The following is a 19,539-nucleotide window of genomic DNA, read 5'->3' as shown; positions in this document are numbered from 1 at the left end:
TGTGCACATGCCCACTGTGTCTCTTGGACAGCCCTTCCATGCCCAGCCCAGTTTTCATGTTTCAAAGCTCTGAGATGGACTTTGTTATTTCTAGTTGCTGGGGTCGCTTTAAGGGTTAAAATTATGCATGTGCCTTGGTTTCTGTCCACTCCAGAGGAACCAATTAGTAATCCTTCGTTTCCTTTCTTCCTACTTTCTCCTCTCGTTGCCCATCTGCAGAGGGAAGTGACTGAACAGAAAGGTAACCACATCTGGCCACACTGGATTTAGGTAGTGTTCATGTAAGTGTTCTCCCAGCGGTAGACATCCCATCACTTCACGTCAGCAAGCCTGGGACGTCTGCCAGACACCCAGCGCTGCTTTTTAGTTCTAGCGCCAAGAACATTAGAATAGTGTTTTTTACCTGGAGACAGAGGTACTGCAAGTGCCATCCAAGGTGGCTGTTTATCATGGCAATGCCAACGTATAAACCAGGATCAGGGGAAAACAAGACAACTATTCTGACCTCCACGGAGGAGCTGTCTGTCCTGCAGATAGTCCACAGCAGATTTCTCTGCCTGCTCCTGAAATTCAACAAAATTTAAAATTTCACTTTGGAAATCTGTATGCAATGGCTGCAAATAAAAAGCAGGTCTAGACAATTTAACCCCAAGCCTGTCTGTCGCACCTTCACTCTGTTGTCTTTCTTTTCCTGTGCAGCGGAGAGAAACCTTGAGTCATCAGGTATCCTGGAGAGTCCCTGAGTGAGGGTGGGTGAATGGAACCTGATTATTATCTGATGATGATAATGTTAGTTATCCAAAGGAGCAGAGAGAATACGTTCTGGCTCTGTCACGTGTACAAAGGACATGGGTGGGTAAAGCAAAGCCTTGTTGCCCAGAGAGAGAAAAATCAGGGGCAGTCCACCCAAAGGCGTGTTAGAGAATGAAATCTCAGACTGTCAAGCTTACGGCACAACAGGGTACAGGACGTGGGGTTTAGGTTCTCAGACCCTCCTTTCCCGTGCAGCCAGCTGAGCTTAAGGGACCCAGGTGGGTTTCTCTTCGGGATGTGCAGTGCCAAACCAGACAGGACCTAGAAGAGTAATAAGTTTGAAGAACAAGTTTGAATAATCAAGCATATATATATTTTTTAACAGTTTTAATTGCAAAAGCATGTGAAAAGGGACTGGAGGCTTCCGCTAGTACAAGTAAGACACATTGAGGGGCGAGTCCAAGATGGCAGCACAGGTAGCCACTGAGCTCACCTGCCCCCAAGGACACATCAAATGTGTGAATACCTGGGGCAGTGCCCCCTGCGAGCCAAAGGGGAGCCAGCTGAACAGCTGCACAAGCAAGAGAAAGGGACTCATAGAGAAGGCTGGGGAACACGAGAGCTCTCCGGGGCCGGAGGAACTGGTGAGCGCCATTGTTTACGCTTCACTTACATGTGGTATGGGCAGGAGCTCCATCCAGGTCCCCTGGCCCACCTGCAGGGCACTGGAGCGTGTCCTCAGCCACCCTTCTATATCCAGATCCAGCAGAAACAGGAGGAGCCGCAGCGCACACAAGGTGCCCCTCCACCTGAAAGCTGACTCAGCAGACAGGGCAGGGTGCTGTTTGCACACCCACCAGGCTGTGTGCACAGGGAGCTCCCCACCTGGAGAGAATGTGGGACTAGAAAATGCCATGATGTTGCCCTAACCGGTTTGGCCCAGTGGATAGGGCGTCGACCTGCAGACTGAAGGGTTCCAGGTTCAATTTCGGTCAAGGGCACGTACCTTGGTTGCGGGCACATCCCTAGTGGGTAGTGTGCAGGAGGCAGCTGAATCGATGTTTCTCATAGATGTTTCTAACTCTTTGTCCCTCTCTCTCTCCCTTCCTCTCTGTAAAAAAAAAAAAAAAAAAAAAAAAAAAAAAAAAAAAAATCAATAAAATATATTTTAAAAACAAGAAAATACCATGATGTCGCCGGTAGGGATACCCTGTCCAGAAAGTGTAAGATAGTGTGCAGGCTGCCCTCCTGGAGACACTGTGGAGCAGCACCCACATGCAGGGCTGCCCTGTGCAGAGTGAACGGGGTGCTATTGTGTGCATGCAGGGTTACCCTGCCTGGAGAGGGTGAAAACTAGCATACTAGCTCAGCATGCATGCAAGACTGCCCCACCCAGAGAAAGGGCGGAGCCGGTAAGGCAGGCACACAGAGTGGCCCTGCCCATACCCTGCTCTGACTGTGGACATTTAAAGTGATAGGGCACTCACACAGGGCTGCTCCTGCGGACAGGGACACCTCTGAGTGCATGAGTAGGTGCACTGTCTATAGAGGGAGCAGAATTGGTGGGTTGCTGAGAGGCAAGTATCTAAAGAAGCTCCACCCAGACCCTGCTCTGGCCACAGTAAAAACAACAGGGCACGCCAAGAGCAAACAAGCAGATCCGTCTACATCAGGCAGCCTGACCCAGATTTAAAAAGCAAGGAATCACCACCTAGAACTGCCCCACCTAGAACTCACTCGCCAAAGCCAGACCACACACCAGGCACTATACATAGCTGCATTGACTACAATTGGCCTTCCAAAACTGTTCAACACACAGTCTACATAGAGACCACTCCTTCAAGACTGGAAGAGAAAAAGAGCTATTCTATCCAATTCCTAGGAAAAAACACAGAAAGTAAAGTTAAAAAATGGGGAGACAGAAAAACATGCCCCAAATAAAGGAACAAGAAAATACTCCAGAGAAAAACCCTAATGAAATACAAATAAGTGATTTACCTGATAAAGAATTCAATGATCAAAAGGATACTCAACAAATTTGAGCATATAATAAAGGAACTCAGACAACACTTCAACAAAAAGATAGGAAATGTAATGAACCAATCAGAGGTAAAGAACATAATAACTGAAATGAAGAAAACACTAGAAGGGATCCACAGCAGATTAGTTAATACAGAAGAATGGATTAGTGACCTGGAAAATAGAATAGTGAAATTCACCCAAACAGAACAGCAAATGAAAAAAGAATTTTAAAAAAAGTGAAAATAGTATGAGATCTATGGGATAACATCAAGCCCATACCATATAACATCCCTAACATTTTCATTATAGGGATTCCAAAAAGAAGAGAAAGTCAGAGAGACAGAGGATCAAAGAGGAAATCAAACATTACCTTGAGACAAATAAAAATGAAAACACAATTTACAAAATTTATGGAATTCAGCAAAAGCAGTTATAAGAGGAAATTTATAGTTATATAGGCCTACCTCAAGAGGCAGGAAGAATCCCAAATAAATAATCTAAAATTACTGAAAAAAAAACAAGAGAAACAAACCCCAAAGTAGAAGGAAATAATAAGAATCAAAGCAGAACTAAACAAAAGAAAAACTTTATAAAGCCCACAGCTAATATCATACTTAATGTGAAAATCAAGAAGCTTTTCCTCTAAGATCACAAAAAATGTAAGGATGCCCACTCTCACCACCACTACTCAATATAGTATTGGAAGTCCTAGCCACAGTAATCTGACAAGAACAAGAAATAAAAGGTATCCAAACTGGAAAAGAAGTAGTAAAATTTAATATTTTCAGATGACATGGTAATATATACGGTATGTAGAAAGCCCTAAAAACACACACCAAATATTAATATAATTAATAAAACAATTCTGTAAAGTAGCAGAATACAAAATAAACAGAAATACATGTGTTCCTATACAATAATAACAATCAGAAGGATAAATTAAGAAAAAAATCCCATTTACAACTGCAAAAATAAAATAAGTATGAGTAAATTCAACCAATGAGGTATTGTGAAAACTATAGGACATTACAGAGGACACAAATAAATGAAAGACCATACCATGCTCATGGATTAGAAGGATTAATATTATTAAAATGACCATACTACTGAAAGCAATCTAATGAAATTCTTAGATCAATTAAATTCTTATCAAAATACCAATGACAGTCTTATCAGAACTAGAACAAGTTATCCAAAAATTTATGTGGCACAACAAAAGACCATAAATAAAACAAAGCAATCTTGAGACAGAAGAACAAAGTTGGAGGTATCATGTACCCTGATTTCAAACTATATTGCTAAGTTATAATAATAATAAAAAAAAATGGTTCTGACAAAGCACAAATAAATCAATGGAACAAAATTCAGAAACAAACAAAAAAAATACTTATAATATGATCAAGTAATCTATGATGAAGGACATAAGAATATATAATGAAATAACAGTCTCTTCAATAAGTGGTATTTGGAAAACTGGACAGATACATGTAAATAAAAAATGAAACTAGACTGTTGTCTTATTCCATATATGAAAGTAAACTAAAAATGGATTAAAAACTTAAATTTAAGACCTGAAACCACAAAAGGTTTAGAAGAAATTGGAGGTAGCAAACTATTTGATACCAGTCTGAGGAATATCTTTTCGATATGTTCCCTTGAGTGAAGGGGTAAAGAAGCAAAAATAAACAAATGGGACCTCATCAAACTAAAAAGCTTCTGCACAGAAAAGGAGACCATCAAAATGAAAAGACAACCTATTTAATAGAAGAATATATTCACAAAATGGTATATCAGTAAGGGGTCAATATCCAAAGTATAGGCATGAGCAAAAGTAGGTTTACAATTGTTCATCTGGAAAATACAATAATTAATAAATAATAATACAAGAATAAACTCTGTTTCACACACTCACAACTGTAAGCCTATTTTTGCCCACCCCATATATTTGAAACACATGTATCTCAATAACAAAAAATAAACAGTCTGATTAAAAAATGGGCAGTGACTATGAAAACAAATTTCTCCAAAGAAGACATACAGATGGCCAACAGACATATGAAAAGATACTTAAGTCACTAATCATCAGGGAAATGCAAATGGAAATCCTAAGGAGATATCACCTCATCCCAGTCAGAATGGCTGTAATAAAAGTCAACAAATAACATGTACTAGCAAGGATGTGGAGAAAAGGGAACCTTTGTGCCCTGTTGGTGGGACTATACTAGTAAATTATTGTAGCAATTATAGGCAACAATATGGAGATTCCTCAAAAAACTGAAAATAAATCTACCATATGACCTAGCAATTACATTTCTAGGTATTTTTCTAAATAACAAAACAAAAAGACTTATTCATAAAGATATATGCTCCCTAAGTTTATTACAGCCTTCTTTACAATAGCCATGATATGAAAGCAACCCGTGTCCATTAAGATGAATGGATAAAGAAGATGTGATACACACACACACACACACACACACACACACACAGAAATATTACACAGCAATACAAAAGTGAAATCTTACTATTTGCGACAACATGGATGAAGCTAGAGGGTATTATGTTAAGTGAAATGTCAGATGTAGAAATACATTATAACTTCACTTATATGTGGAATCTAAGAAAATAAAACCAAATAACAAAACAAACATAGGAATAAAACACTCACAGAAACACGGACCAAAGGGATGGTTACCAGGAGTGCTTCGGGGGATGGGTAAACAAGGGGAAGGGGAACATAGTGAAGAATATTGTGGTAAGTTTACACAGTGACAGGTGATTACTAATATTAGTGGGGTGATCACATTTTGAGGTATAAAACTATAGAATCACTATACATTGTACACCTGACACTAATATCCTATATAATAAAAGGCTAATATGCAAATTGACCAAACAGCAGAACAACTGGTCACTATGACATGCACTGACCACCAGGGGGCAGACACTCAATGCAGGAGCTGCCACCTGGTGGTCAGCGCACTCCCACAGAGGGAACACTGCTCAGTCAGAAGCCGGGCTGATGGCTGGTGAGCGCATGGCGGTGGCGGGAGCCTCTCCCACCTCCGTGGCAGTGTTAAGGATGTCCAATTGCCAGGGGGAGCGGGCCTAAACTATCAGTTGGACATTACCCGATAGCTCCCGAACTGCAATAGGGTGCAGGCCGGACTGAGGGACCCACCCCTGAGTACAGGAATTTTGTGCATCAGGCCTCTAACAACTCTATAACATTGTACACCAACTACACTTAATTAAAAAAAAAATAGACAGTGTGGCTCAGTGGTTGAGTGTTGACCTATGAACTAGGAGGTCACAGTTCAATTCCTGGTCAGACCACTTGCTTGGGTTTTGTACTCAATCCCCAGTGTGGAGGCAGCAGATTGATGATGCTCTCCATCACTCGTGTTTCTCTCTCTCTCTCCCTCTCCTTTCCTCTCTGAAATCAATAAAAATTTATTTTTTAAAAATTAAATTAAAAATATACATTTGAACTATCAGTAGTTCTATTTGTTTTCCTTGTTTTTTCAACAATTAAACTGAGAGGTTACATACCATTACATTGTGCAGCCATCACCATATCTAGTTTGAGGACATTTCCGTCATTCCCCCAAATTCCCTGGCGCTCCTTGTAATTAACCCCCATTTTAATACAGTCTTGGCAACTACTAACCTGCTGTCTCTATAAATTTGTCTTTTCTGTATAGCTCCTATAAATGGAACCATACAATATGAAGTGTTTTGCGTCTGGCAAAATAATTTTGAGTGTATCGGGACTTCTTTCCTTTTTATTGGTACTTTATTTGGCTGACCCATTTACCAGTTGATTGACATGATAGTTATTTACAATGTTTTGCTATTATGAAAAACGTTGCTATAAATTTTTGTAGACATGTCTTTGTGTGGGTGTCTTCGTGTTCTTCTGGATACAGTTCTAGGGGTGGCATTGTTGGGTTATATGATACATTTAAGTTTAGTTTTTAAAGAAATAACCAGACTTTTCAAAGCAGCTGTACAATCAATCTCACCTTCCTGTACAAAACAGCGTAATGTACCGGGATTTCAGTTTCTCTGCATCCTCAACAAAACCTGCTAGTGCCCATCTTTTCCATGATAGCCATTCCAGCTCGTCTGTAGAAGTGTCTCAGGGTGGTACTAGCTTGTATTTCTCTAATGGTTAATGATGCTGGGCATCTTTTCAGGTGCTTATTTGCCATTTATATATCTTCCCTGGTGAAATGTCTGTTCATATCTTTGTTCATTTTTACATGGCATGTTTTTTCTTCGTATTGAGTTGTAAGAGATCATTATAGGACCTGGATACAAACCCTTTATCAGAAACAGTAAGTCCTCATTTAACATTGTCAATAGGTTCATGGAACTGCAGTAAAACAACGTATATCAAAACCAATTTTAAACTGCTCTTTAAAAAAATTAACGTCTTAAGGTGGGTGGGAAGAGATCCACCAAAGGACTTGTATGCATATATTTGCATAACCCAAGGACATAGACCACAGTGTGGAGAAGGGGTTGGGGAGGAGAAGGAGGGGCAGAGGAGGGCTAGATGGAGTCAATGGGGAAAAAATGGTACATATGTAATATTTTCAACAATAAGAATTTTTAAAAAATAAAAAAGAGGGGGGGGGGTATTGGTGAAAGAATAAACAAAAATACTTTGAAAATCAAAGTATTTGCAAGTCCTACACAGCAGGTCCTCAAATAAAGGTGTTCCATTCACTGAAAATTAAATTACAGATACAGGAGTGCGAGTGCAAGCCTCTCATTTACAGGCTAGAAAGTTCTCGAAGAGGGTAGTTGTGTCATTTTTTACATAACTCAAGGCCCAGCAGAATGTGTCAGCATCGACACATTAATGGTGACCTCAGGAGGAAAAAGAACTCCACAGAGGTGGATCCAAACTCCAAGCACACTCCTCCTTGATAACTTGCTAAAGTAGGTCTTCCTTCTTCCTCTTGGCAGATCAGCCTGCAGAGCCGGAGCCAGACTGTGATAATTCTTAAGTTTACAACCAAAGACTCCTTAGGTTGAACTTTGCTCCATAGTTTATTTCTCTCTAATCAGGTTTCAAAAGAATGGCTTCCTTTTAGGAACAGAAATAGTTTTTAGGGGGCAACTTTTGTTTTCCATTTGTGGAGGTGCTTGAGGGCAAGATCCTAAAGGAGTTCCTTTTCTCTCTTTTTTTTTCTTTTCTCTTTTCTTTTTCTTTCTTCTCTCTCTCTCTCTCTCTCTCTCTCTCTCTCTCTCTCTCTCTCTCTCTCTCTCTCTCTCCATTTTGTTGTTTAAGGTATAACATATAGTATTACTTATGTCTCCTTTTTTTCCTATTGGCCATCCCCCCACCCCCCACCCCAGCACATGTCCTCACCCTATTGTTCTTTTTCTTTTTTAATCCCCACTTTAAAGAGAGGGGGAGGAAGAAGGGAGGGAGGGAGAGAGAAACATGGATTGGTTGTCTCCTGCATGTGCCGTGACTGGGCTGGGAATCCAACCTGCAAACCTTCTGTTGTTTGGGAAGGCGGGGATGACACTGATCAACTGAGCCTTGTGGCCAGGGCAGGAGTTGTTTTGCTTTAAATACCTCTGAACTCTGCTCTGGAATGAACTTCCCCCTGTCTTTGTTGAGTAGGAAGTATGATAGCTGAAGGCCAAAGTTGACTTTCAAACCCTTATTATCTCCTTGATAAAGCAGGGCACAATTGTGCATGGATGATACAGAAACAACACCCTAGTACTTTTTCACTGTAATTATAAGAAAAAAATAAAGAAAGGAAGGAAGGAAGGAAGGAAGGAAGGAAGGAAGGAAGGAAGGAAGGAAGGAAGGAAGGAAGGAAGGAAGGAAGGAAGGAAGGAAGGAAGGAAGGAAGGAAGAAAGAAAGAAAGAAAGAAAGAAAGAAAGAAAGAAAGAAAGAAAGAAAGAAAGAAAGAAAGAAAGAAAGAAAGAAAGAAAGCAGACAAACTGGTAGCACTGGTCAGGGAGTGGGAAAGCTCAGGAGTAGAGCTGGGAATTAGACCTAATAAGCAGCATGGCACTGGGGCCACCAAACCCCTTTCCAAATCCCTTTCCTCTTGTGTGAACTAACTTCTCAGGGCTCTCCCCACTGTTAACATAAAAACATTCAAACCTGTAAAGAATTTTTGTGAGTTTATTTGAGCCAAACTGCCGACAATTGCCAGGTGGCAGAACTTCAACAAATTGAGATAATGCTCCAGAGGATGGCCGGTTATAACTGTATTTATACATTGCAATCAAAGGAAGGGACATGGGTGGGTTATGTGAAATCCATTGGCGATAGACTAGAGAGGTAGGAGAAAGCAATACAGGAAAACCCCTGGGATTGGATATAAAGTAAAATGATAGCCCTAGCTGGTTTGGCTCAAAGGATGGAGCATCGACCTGCGGACTGAAGGGTCCCAGGTTTCATTCCAGCTAAGGGCACATGCCTGTGTTGCGGGCTCGATCGCCAGTAAGGGGTGTGCAGGAGGCAGCCAATCAATGATTCTCTCTCATCATTGATATTTCTATCTCTCTCCCTCTCCCTTCCTCTCTAAAATCAATAAAATATATTAAAAACAAAACAAAACAAAATGATAGTCACATACTTATGTGGTGCAGGAACAATTAACATGATAATAATGAAGGAATTTGTGGTATCTCTCCTGGTATGGTAGGTTGTGCCCCAAGGGGTCCAGAAAAAGGGAAGTTATAAGTTACCCAGACATTTCAAGGGTATGTTTTATTTTGTGGAATTGGTGCAAAGAAGAAACAGTTGAACACTCAGAGGTTTTAGGACAGAGGCTTTTAATCAAAGCAGCACTGCTGGCTCAGGGCACTCAGAAGATCCAAAGCCTGAGCAACTTACACAATGAGACTTCTCCTTATATATATATTCCTGAGTCCTTTGTTTCCTAACTACTGGACTTTGTGGTGGGCTTTCGCAGCCCCTCCTGAGTCAGTCAGAAGGGAATTGAGATTGTATCCAAATGCCTAACCTGATGGTGCCAGTGACCTCTCTCTAGCTAAGCTGTTACATCTTTTTTGTTTGCGGCCCTTCTAAATTGGGAGTACCGTGTTTCCCCGAAAATAAGACATCCTCCGAAAATAAGACCTACTTACAGGTTTCCTTTTGAGTGAAATATAAGGTATCCCCCCGAAAATAAGGCCCACCTAGGCTAAACATGAGAGATTTGGTCCACTGATTCTGAAAGAAATGGAGCCACAAGAAATTCACCAGGAAATTCAGGATTTGGATTGTTATGATGATGTTCCAGAAGATGATGACATGATTGTCATTGAATAAATGAGTAAATTCTTGATACTGTAGGATTCACAATTTGTCTGGTTTGTGTTGACAACTACAGTACTACCGTACCGTATACAGGTAATAAATTTCCTTTATTTTCACTTAACAATAACTGTGTACCATATTCTTCTTCATGGAAAGATAAGACATCCCCTGAAAATAAGACCTAGTGCACCTTTGGGAGCAAAAATTAATATAAGACACTGTCTTATTTTCGGGGAAACAGGGTAGTTTGTAAAACAGCTTTTGAAAGACCAGATAATTAAGGAAGGGGCAGTGACTTGATGATAGGCTAACAAGAACGGGCATTAGGATACTAATTAGCGAGGTACAGAGTCAGACTGCTAGCCCCCCCTACGTTCTTTCACATTATTATAGATGCAAAAAGACAGATAGGCTTAGTTAAGGTGAAGGTTGAACTTGTCAGTGAAGATACCAGCCTAGAATGTAACTACCCACCGTCACTGTGTTTAGTTAAAGTTTAATTTCAGACCATCCTTTGTGGTGACTTTAGGTCTCTGAGTTTGCAAGATGGTCATGCAGGCCTCCCCTGAGCTTGTCAGGTCAGCATGTGGCCCCTTTCGTCCACACCACTAACAGTTGCCTGTTCTGTTTCTGACTGAAGAGAAACTCCCTGTCAGGGCTTTGTAAAATGTTTTAGCGCATCATTCCTTTTACATTCATATTTCCAAATTAACACTACAATATATTGAGAACAAGCTTGTTCATTCATTATATATATATGTGTGTGTGTGTGTGTGTGTGTGTGTGTATTTATATATATATATTATGTTATATTGAGATATTATGTTATATTGAGATAGTATATTAATAATATCAGAAACCTTAGATGAGAACAAGTTGTACATATGAGAAACCTTAGATGAGGACAAGTTGTACAAAATCACACATGAAGTGGTAGAAGAGGAACTTAAGCCCAGACCAAATTTGCTGCGAAGCTCCTGGCCAGTGTGTTACAGTAGGTAGAACTGTACCTACTATAGAAAGATTGCCATTAACGGTTTTTTTACAGTAGCAAAATTTTAGAGTCTTGACCTTGATAGCAACTCCAGCACTTGAGATACACTCCTGTCTTTGTGTGGCCACCACAAAGGACCCGGTGTGACGGGGCTGGGCTGGCAGGTGGCAGGCTCAGTGGGAGCCCCACTGACAGCTCAGGGCCCATGATTCGGAACATGGTTCCCAGACACACAGGCTACTTGACAGTTTAGGTGGCACCTTCTCCTTGGATCAGCGCTTCTCAAAGTCTGCTTCACAGACTCTTGGGCATCCTGAGACCCTTTGGGGGTCTCTGACTATGAAGACTATTCTCAGAATAATACTGAAATGTTATCTGCCTTTTCCCACTGCATTGGTATTTGTACTGACATGAGGTACGAAACAATGGTGAGTCAACTGCTGGAATCTACATGTGAGTCAGGCCCATGGCACCCAACTGCTAGCAGCACTCACGATATACCTCATTGCCAAGTACTTGCAGCACAAAGAAAAGCATCTATTTCACTTAAGAATGCCCCCTGAGCCGAAACCGGTTTGGCTCAGTGGATAAAGTGTCGGCCTACAGACTGAAAGGTCCCAGGTTCGATTCTAGTCAAGGGCATGTACCTTGGTTGTGGGCACATTCCCAGTGGAGAGTGTGCAAGAGGTGGCTAATTGATGTTTCTCTCTCATTGATGTTTCTAACTCTCTGTCCCTCTCTCTTCCTCTCTGTAAAAAAATCAATAAAATATATATATTTTTAAAAAAGGATGCCTCCTGAGAAGCATTAAAAATGGCTACTTATATTAAATCTTAGGCCTTTAGCCGTGTCACGCAAAATGATAAGCACCCACGAGGCACTGCAATGGCTCTGGGTAATGCTTGTCTCAAAGGAAAGAGCTTGTTTGTGGGGCCAGACTGGCTGCCTTCCCACGAGCACCAGCGTTACCAGAAAGAACAGGCAAACTGCGGTTCTCTGGCAGCAGTGCTCTTGAAATGAACAGAATGAGCTTCAAAGAAAACAACACACAGTATTCATTGCCAAGGATAACATTTTAGGCTTTTAAACAAAATTTCTAATTTTGAGAAACTTGTATGCATCGCCATGACTTTGAATTTCCTGAGACCTCTGGTGACACTTTGAGATACATGATGTGATTGTCTGATGTGATATGTAATGAAGTATGTCAACATTTGGAGAATCTACATACCCGCATTTTCCTCTTATGCATCAACCAAAGAGAAGTATCACCAGATTGAATATAGAAGCATCTAGGAGAATTGACCTGTGTTCAATTAAGCCAGACATTAAAGAGTTTGAAAAATTTTGAAACAATCTCTCTCCTAATTTTTTGGAAGTTTTTTCTTCATAGAAATATGTTGTTAATTGTGTGTGTGTGTGTGTCGGGGGGGGGGGGGGGGGCAGATATGGCAGGGATCTCCCTTTTCCGCATACAGCATAGAAAGAGAGATGAACGAACCGTTTCTAAGTAGAGGCGGACAGGGATTGAGAAAAGAAAGAAAGAAAGAAAGAAAGAAAGAAAGAAAGAAAGAAAGAAAGAAAGAAAGAAAGAAAGAAGAAAGGAAGAAAGGAAGGAAGACACAGAGATAGATTTACAATGCTGGGAGCGAGGTGGGACGCTGCCACTCTGATGGAGGGTCAGGACCTCGAGCCCACGCAGTGCATTTATTTTATACCCCCACATACCAGGAAGTATCACCAAAACTTAGAATCAAAGATTATTTGCCTTCTTGAGTAGGCCCTAGCATCCCTGGTGCTTGCCTGGATTTACATATCAAAGCCTGCTCCCAATACCTGGACAAAGGTAAAAGTCTGTACTGATAACATGTCCAGCCTTACTGGGGAAGCATCTTCCCAGGGTGTGGTTCTGCCTATCGCCCTGAGTTTAGCTGATGATAATTAAAGAAATGCCCATGTGCCTTCCCAGGCGCTGTCTTCAGTTAATATATAATGGTTTTCTCACTGTGATGTTTAAATGAGTATATCTATTTTTTAAATCTCAGTTTTTATTTCTAATACAATTACTGTTGATAGATGCAAACCACACAATCAAAAGCAGTTGGAGTCCTTGAGTTTTTAAGGATCAAAAGGTCCTAAAACCCAAACATTGAATGAGAAGGAAAATAGGGGGGCAACTTTGGGGGCTTACAGCCTAGTTCAGTATCTAGTTAAATAGTAATCTTACAAGCCCCATTCTAACTGACTTGAGCAGAGCTACACCCTGAGGGGCCTGCCACAAGAAGATACATATATATCAAAACCTCCCCACATTGGTAGTTCAGGCTTTGGATCAGAATCTCCTGGACTAGCAGCGCTGCGTAATAAAGGTTTTCTCCTGGGCCATTTGAAGAATTGCTGCCACATAATTGGTGCATTGGCCGGGAAACATCAGTTGCACTGGCTTTTGGGGCACCGCTGATGAGAGCAGACTCTGAGGCACTCAGTCCCGGCTCTGAGACCCTGGGAAGGCGCCACCAGCACATTTGCTGGTTCCTGGACTCGCGAGGCCTGGAGAGACTGCTGTAACTGCGCTCTGGCGGACTCAGTGAGGCAGGAAACACTTTTCTGCACCCATGGTTACATCTGACTGGTAAATTTTTCCCAGGAAATAGTCTGAGTTCAGGCCTGCTGTCTTTTGGGACAGCAGAGGCTGGCTGATCACTGTGCTGGGAAATATTTACCTCAGGGACTTTCTGTGGGTGGAAGTCAAAACTCAGACTGACTGGTGTGTGAATGATAATGTGAATGGTGATTTTCATACGGCTAAGGGAGGTGTAGTCACCTGAGAAACTGAGGCAACCTGCTCCATCCCTGAGGTAGTGATCCGGTTTCAGGATTCATACAGATTCTCCAAAGCTAAGAGACACCTAAGTCCGGGTGACTGGCGTGGCCAGGCTGGGAAGCAAATGTTACCTTCTGTTTGTCTTGCATCTCCGTTCACTGGGTGGGGCTACATACTTGCAACATGGGTAATAGCTCCTCATGTCTTAGAATGTAGGTTAAGGAATTTTTTAAAATATATTTTTATTGATTTTTTTATAGGGAGGAAGAGAGAGGGATAGAGTTAGAAACATCGATGAGAGAGAAACATCAATCAGCTGCTCCTGCACACCCCCTACTTGGGATGTGCGCACAACCAAGGTACATGCCCTTGACTGGAATGTCAGGCCGATGCTCTATCCATTGAGCCAAACCGGTTTCGGCTGTTAAGGAATTTTAAAAAAGGGTTTATTGAGGACTCTGGGGTAAAACTAGTCCTCTAGGAGTGAAAAAGGATGTGTGAAACGGACTGGCCATCTTTTGGAATAGGATGGCCACTGGAGGGCACATTGGATGTCCCCACAATCAGGAACATTCACAGAATTATCACAGGAGACCCAGGTCATCCTGATCAGTTCCCTTATATTGACCAGTGGCTAGAAATAGCAAGTTTAAGCCGCCTTGGGTCTGATTTTGTGTACATGAGGAGGGACAGAATAAGACTTTAATGGCAGAAGAAAAAGAGCAGGCCTCTCAGAAGGAAACTAAGCCTCATAGTCTACAAGAACCCCCTGAGGAAGCCCTGCCAGTCCTACCACCTCCATACATGCCTCAGGCGGCACCCAGTGCTCCTGTGCCTGGTCAGGGAAGCTTAGATACAACACCTCCTTCCATCTCCCCCGGCCGGACTCTCCAGAGCCAGCTGGATGATGTTTGTGCTCAGCTGATCAGGGACCCAGGCCACTCCCGGCTTTTCTAAATTCCTCTCTGAGAAGTAGGGCCCCGATGTAGTTGGAGAAGACAGGACCCTACAAGAGGGGCATCGGCCTTTTACTCCCAGCCTTTGACTATGACCGTTCTCTTACATTGGAAGCATCACACTCCTGCCTATTCTGAAAAACCTCAGGTCATGGTTGACCTCCTTCAATTTTCCAGACCCATATGCCCACCTGACTTGATTGCAAACAACTCCTTCTCACGCTTTTCAACACTGATGAGTGTATGAGAATAACAGAAACTCAGAGATGGCTCCAGACCCAGGCTCCGGCAGGCACATTAGACACAGACAGATGGGCAAGGGGGGCCCTCCCAGATGAGGAAATCTGATGGGACCTGATGAGGATGGGAGAGCCAGGATAGAGAGAGGTCAATTGGCCTTCCTCCAGGGGCTCAGGGCAGGGGCAAGAAACCCACTAATATGGCTAAGACCTCTGAGGTTTTCCAGAAGTCTGATGGCAGTCCAGCAGCCTTTTATGATAGACTCTGTGAAGCATATCGAGTTTACACTCCCTTTGATCTCAGACCCCAGAGAATCAAACTATGGTCAAGGAAGCCTTCGTTAGTCAGGCTCAGCCAGACATAAGGAGAAAGCTACAGACGCTTGAAGGATTTGCGGGAAAGAATGCAACCAAGCTACTAGAAATAGCAAACAAGGTTTTCATTAATCGGGATAATGTGGCTAAAAAGGAAGCTGAGGAGAAACTAAAAAAGAACGTGACCCTGATTGCTGTGGCTGCATAGAAGCTAAGTTCCAGGACCCTCAGGCAGGAAGGAAAGGGAGACAGCAAGGAGCCAAGCCAGGAAAAGGGAGGACGGATCTTAAACGGGACCAGTGTGCCTATTGTAAAGGATTAGGACCCTGGAAGAATGACTGTCTGAGCCACCAGAAAAAGTAGGAAAGGCCGTCCAAACCACCCAGCCATACTGGCCAGAGCGCAGGAGACAGACTTCACCAGATTAGCGGCAGCGAGCTCCTACCAGGACAGACCGGGCTCTTTCCATCTGGGCCCCCATGAGCCCATGGTCAGAATGGAAATTGGGGGCCAGACTGTGAACTTTCTGGTTGATACAGGGACAGAGCACTCGGTAGTCACTCAGGAAGTAGCTCCCCTCTCAGGATGGGAGGTCACCATGATCGGAGCTACTGGGGACCAGACCCGCAGACCCGCTGATGTCAGCGAGGCCGCCACTAAGTGGTTCGTGCTAAGCCCCTCTGTGAAGCCTTAAAAGGAGAGGAAAAGGCACCCATTAACTGGGATCCTTAGCAGGAAAAAGCCTTCATGACCATAAAGGCAGAGCTAGCTGCTCGGGAGCGGGCGGCACCATTGCAGAACATGCTGGCTCCTGAACCACCTGAACTTCCAAAACACATCCCTCAAGAAGGATGGGCCCAGCAGGAAGGGGGCGAAAGGACGAAGGATGGTGGATACTCCCAGGTCACAGGGTCTCCATTCCAGGACAGTTAGCTCACAGAGCAGTCCTCCAGCAGCATGAACTTACCCCTTTAGGGAACGCGGCTCTGGAAGCCTTGTTAAGCAGTTACTATCCAATCGCCCGCCTCCCCTCCTTCTGCGCCCCAGTCTCTCAGCGCTGCCTCCTCTGTGCACAGAACAATGCAAGGCAGGGGCCTGTAGGACCCATAGGAAGTCAGGACTGTGGGCAGGCTCCCTTTGAAGATCTAGAGGTAGACTTTACCGAAATAGGGCCCAGAGGAGGAAGTATTGTAAATACCTTTTAGTCTTCACCTTTTCGGGCTGGGTTGAGGCATATCCTATCTGCACAGAGAAGGTGAGAGGTCACCAAGGCATTACTGAGGGACATAATTCCACAGGATGGGACACCATTAACCATAGGGTCAGATAATGGCCCAGCCTTTGTAGTGGAAGTAGTACAGCAGGTAGCTGAGGCCTTAGGAATTAAGTGGAACTCACACGCAGCCTACAGGCCCCCGAGTTCAGGGAAAGTAGAATGCATGAAAAGGACTCTCAAGCAGGCGATGGCTAAGCTATGCCAGGAGGTGAACTTACCCTAGACAGGTATCTTACCACGTGTGCTCCTGCAGGTGAACTGTGTCCGGAGAGCCAGGGTACAGTGCTCTCCATGTGAAATTCTGTATGGCAGACCCCCTCCCTTAATTCGGCCACAGGGAGATTGGGGGGAGGTAGGGAGCTTAGAAACTCAGAAACAGCTACAAGGACTTGGGAAAACTATCCTTGAAGTCCACAGATGGGATACTGCTTGATTGCTCATCTCTCTTGGAACATCTAGCCCGGGGACCAGGTCTGGGTAAAAGACTGGAAAAAGGAACCCCTTAAGCCAACCTGGAAGGGACCTTACCCAATCGTGCTAACCACCCCTCAGCTCTCAAAGTTGCAGGACTGAACACCCGGATCCACCAGCTGGGCAATCAGCATCCAGAGTGAAAGGTGAGCTCTGACGTGAACCACTCCCTGCGGATCATCTTCAAGAAGACAGCGGATCTGGCTGACCTGACTTAGGGATTTCTGGATAATCTTTGTTTTCATTTTTCTAGCAGTTTTATTCTACCTTTATACAAGTATAACCATAACCCTCAGACTGGTACCGGGAGAACTTCTCTGCCCTTGCTTCTCTAAACTGCTGTTACGAACCCCCTTGGGGAATATGATGATAATACACCCCAATTTTCATTGCCCCCCCTCCCCTCACCCCCTTTCAGTAGGAAATAGCTAGAGTGGTCGGTGACCTTATCCCCAAGACCTGAGTCTTCTGTAATCCCAGAGGCTAACAAGAGGTGGGGAATGAGAAGGAAAATAGGGGGCAACGCTGGGGGCTTACAGCCTTGTTCAGGATCTAGTTAAACAGTAATCTTACAAGCCCCATTCTAACTGACTTGGGTGGAGCTACAAAGCCCACCCTAGGGGTCCGCCACTATATATATATATATATATATATATATATATATATATATATATATATATATATATATATATATATATATCAAAACCTCCCACATTGGCAGATCAGCATCCCCTGGACTAGCAGCGCTGTGTAATAAAGGTTTTCTTTCCCAATTCCCCCGAGTGCTGGTTGATCATTCTCCTGGGCCATTTGAAGAATTGCTGCCACAACAGAAGAATCGCCATCTTAGCCCCCTGCCGCGCCCTCACGGTGGCCCTGACACGTAGAACCTGGCACTCAGGGTGCTCGCAGGAGCCTCAGGAGTTCCTGGCAGGCGACAGCAGCAGCCTCGCTCTTCATTTCTATGCTGGGGCTCACCCACCATCACGCCATCTCAGCGTGGCAGCTTGGCTTGGAGCCATATCTACAAAAGTCCAAAGGGACAGTAGGTAAGAAAGAGCTTTACAGTGGGTGCGGAACATGTTGATAAAGTGGAGACAACTGATGTGACGCTGGCCTAATTCCATCGGACTGCTTCCTCTCCGAAGCTCCAAATGGGTCCCAATGAGGGGTGAGGAGGAAATTTAATTGCATATAAGCACATGGCAGGAAAGGCACTTACTTGAATGTCTGTCCTTTAAACTGATTGCTGCAGTGCCCATTCTTGACTGCAACTCTTTTTGAGGCCATTAGAACGATGGGCAGTGTTACATCAAAGGAATGGGAACTGCCCTTGGCTTTCTCTTAATTTTATTTTTGAAAAAACACCTATTGTCTTAGAAGTTTTGGCATTCCTATACTTTCTGCCTGTAAAGTGGAATCTGTAATAAGCACAATACCTTCAAATTTGGGACTCTGTGTTCAAGCTGAACACAAACTGGGATTTTTATTAATACCTTTAGGAAATGGAAAAAGCAAGTCACTGAAGTGCGAGGGAGGCTGTTTACAACCAAATAAGCTAGCAACAGTTAAGAACAGATCTGAGCTCCAACCTCTCAGATGGAAGTCTGTAAAGAAGACTGATGCCGGTGTGTGTGTGTGTGTGTGTGTGTGTGTGTGTGCGCTTGCAGAAGAGGGACAGGACACCGGAAGAGTCCTCATGTGACTCTGGAAGGGGCAGGAGATAGCTACTTCACTGTTGCTTACTTTTCCCAACATGATGGACAGGGAACAAGACTCAGGAAAAAAGAGCCACAACCATGCAATGTGGTCTTGGGGCATAGGTCCACTCAAGTGGGAGGGTCATGTCTCCCAGAAGTCCCTTTCTTCTCCCTGTGGCTGCCCACACACAACCGGGAAGCTCAGAATGCAGAGAGGCTGGGATTTAGAGATGGATCAGACTAGCACTTGAGCCAAACTTAATAGCCAAACTTCTGCAAGCTGAGATCTCTAGCAGGTGCTTCTGAAAGATACATTCACAACTATTAAAAAACTACACAAAGTTTAGGGAACTACGAGACCTCAGTTTTTACAAAGTCTGGGGATTATTAGACCTCAGTTCTGCTTTCTTTTTCCTCCCCTAAAGAACTGGCTTAAAAACAATTTCCCCCCGCCATGGATGGTGAATAGTAGGTATTTATCTGGAAAAAAAAAAAAAAAGTACCTGGACTATTGCATTTAATCATGTATTGTAATTGTGTTACTCTACCTTTTTGCATCAGAGACAGATATACAATGAACATTCAGTTATCACACATTGCACACTAGTAGTAATTCTTCAGGCCTGTTACATAACCAACAAACAGGTATTGAATTCTGCAATATAGTACAAAAGTCCACAATCAA

At 43.3% G+C, this 19,539-nt stretch overlaps 1 protein-coding gene across 1 annotated transcript in view; it reads left to right on the top strand.

Moving 5' to 3' along the window:
* CDS1 (CDP-diacylglycerol synthase 1) overlaps positions 1 to 671 on the top strand; it is a 54,858-nt gene extending 54,187 nt beyond the window's left edge. The window contains exon 14 of the mRNA XM_084861585.1: positions 220 to 671. Coding sequence (XP_084717711.1) covers positions 220 to 270 — 51 coding nt within the window. The 3' untranslated portion in view covers positions 271 to 671. The remainder of the gene's footprint in view (positions 1 to 219) is intronic.
* The last annotated feature ends 18,868 nt before the right edge of the window (positions 672 to 19,539 follow it).

Source organism: Pipistrellus hanaki (genome assembly GCF_964339955.1).
Source record: "Pipistrellus hanaki genome assembly, chromosome: 1".
Taxonomy (NCBI): domain Eukaryota; kingdom Metazoa; phylum Chordata; class Mammalia; order Chiroptera; family Vespertilionidae; genus Pipistrellus; species Pipistrellus hanaki.
This window is presented reverse-complemented; position numbering and strand designations above follow the sequence as displayed.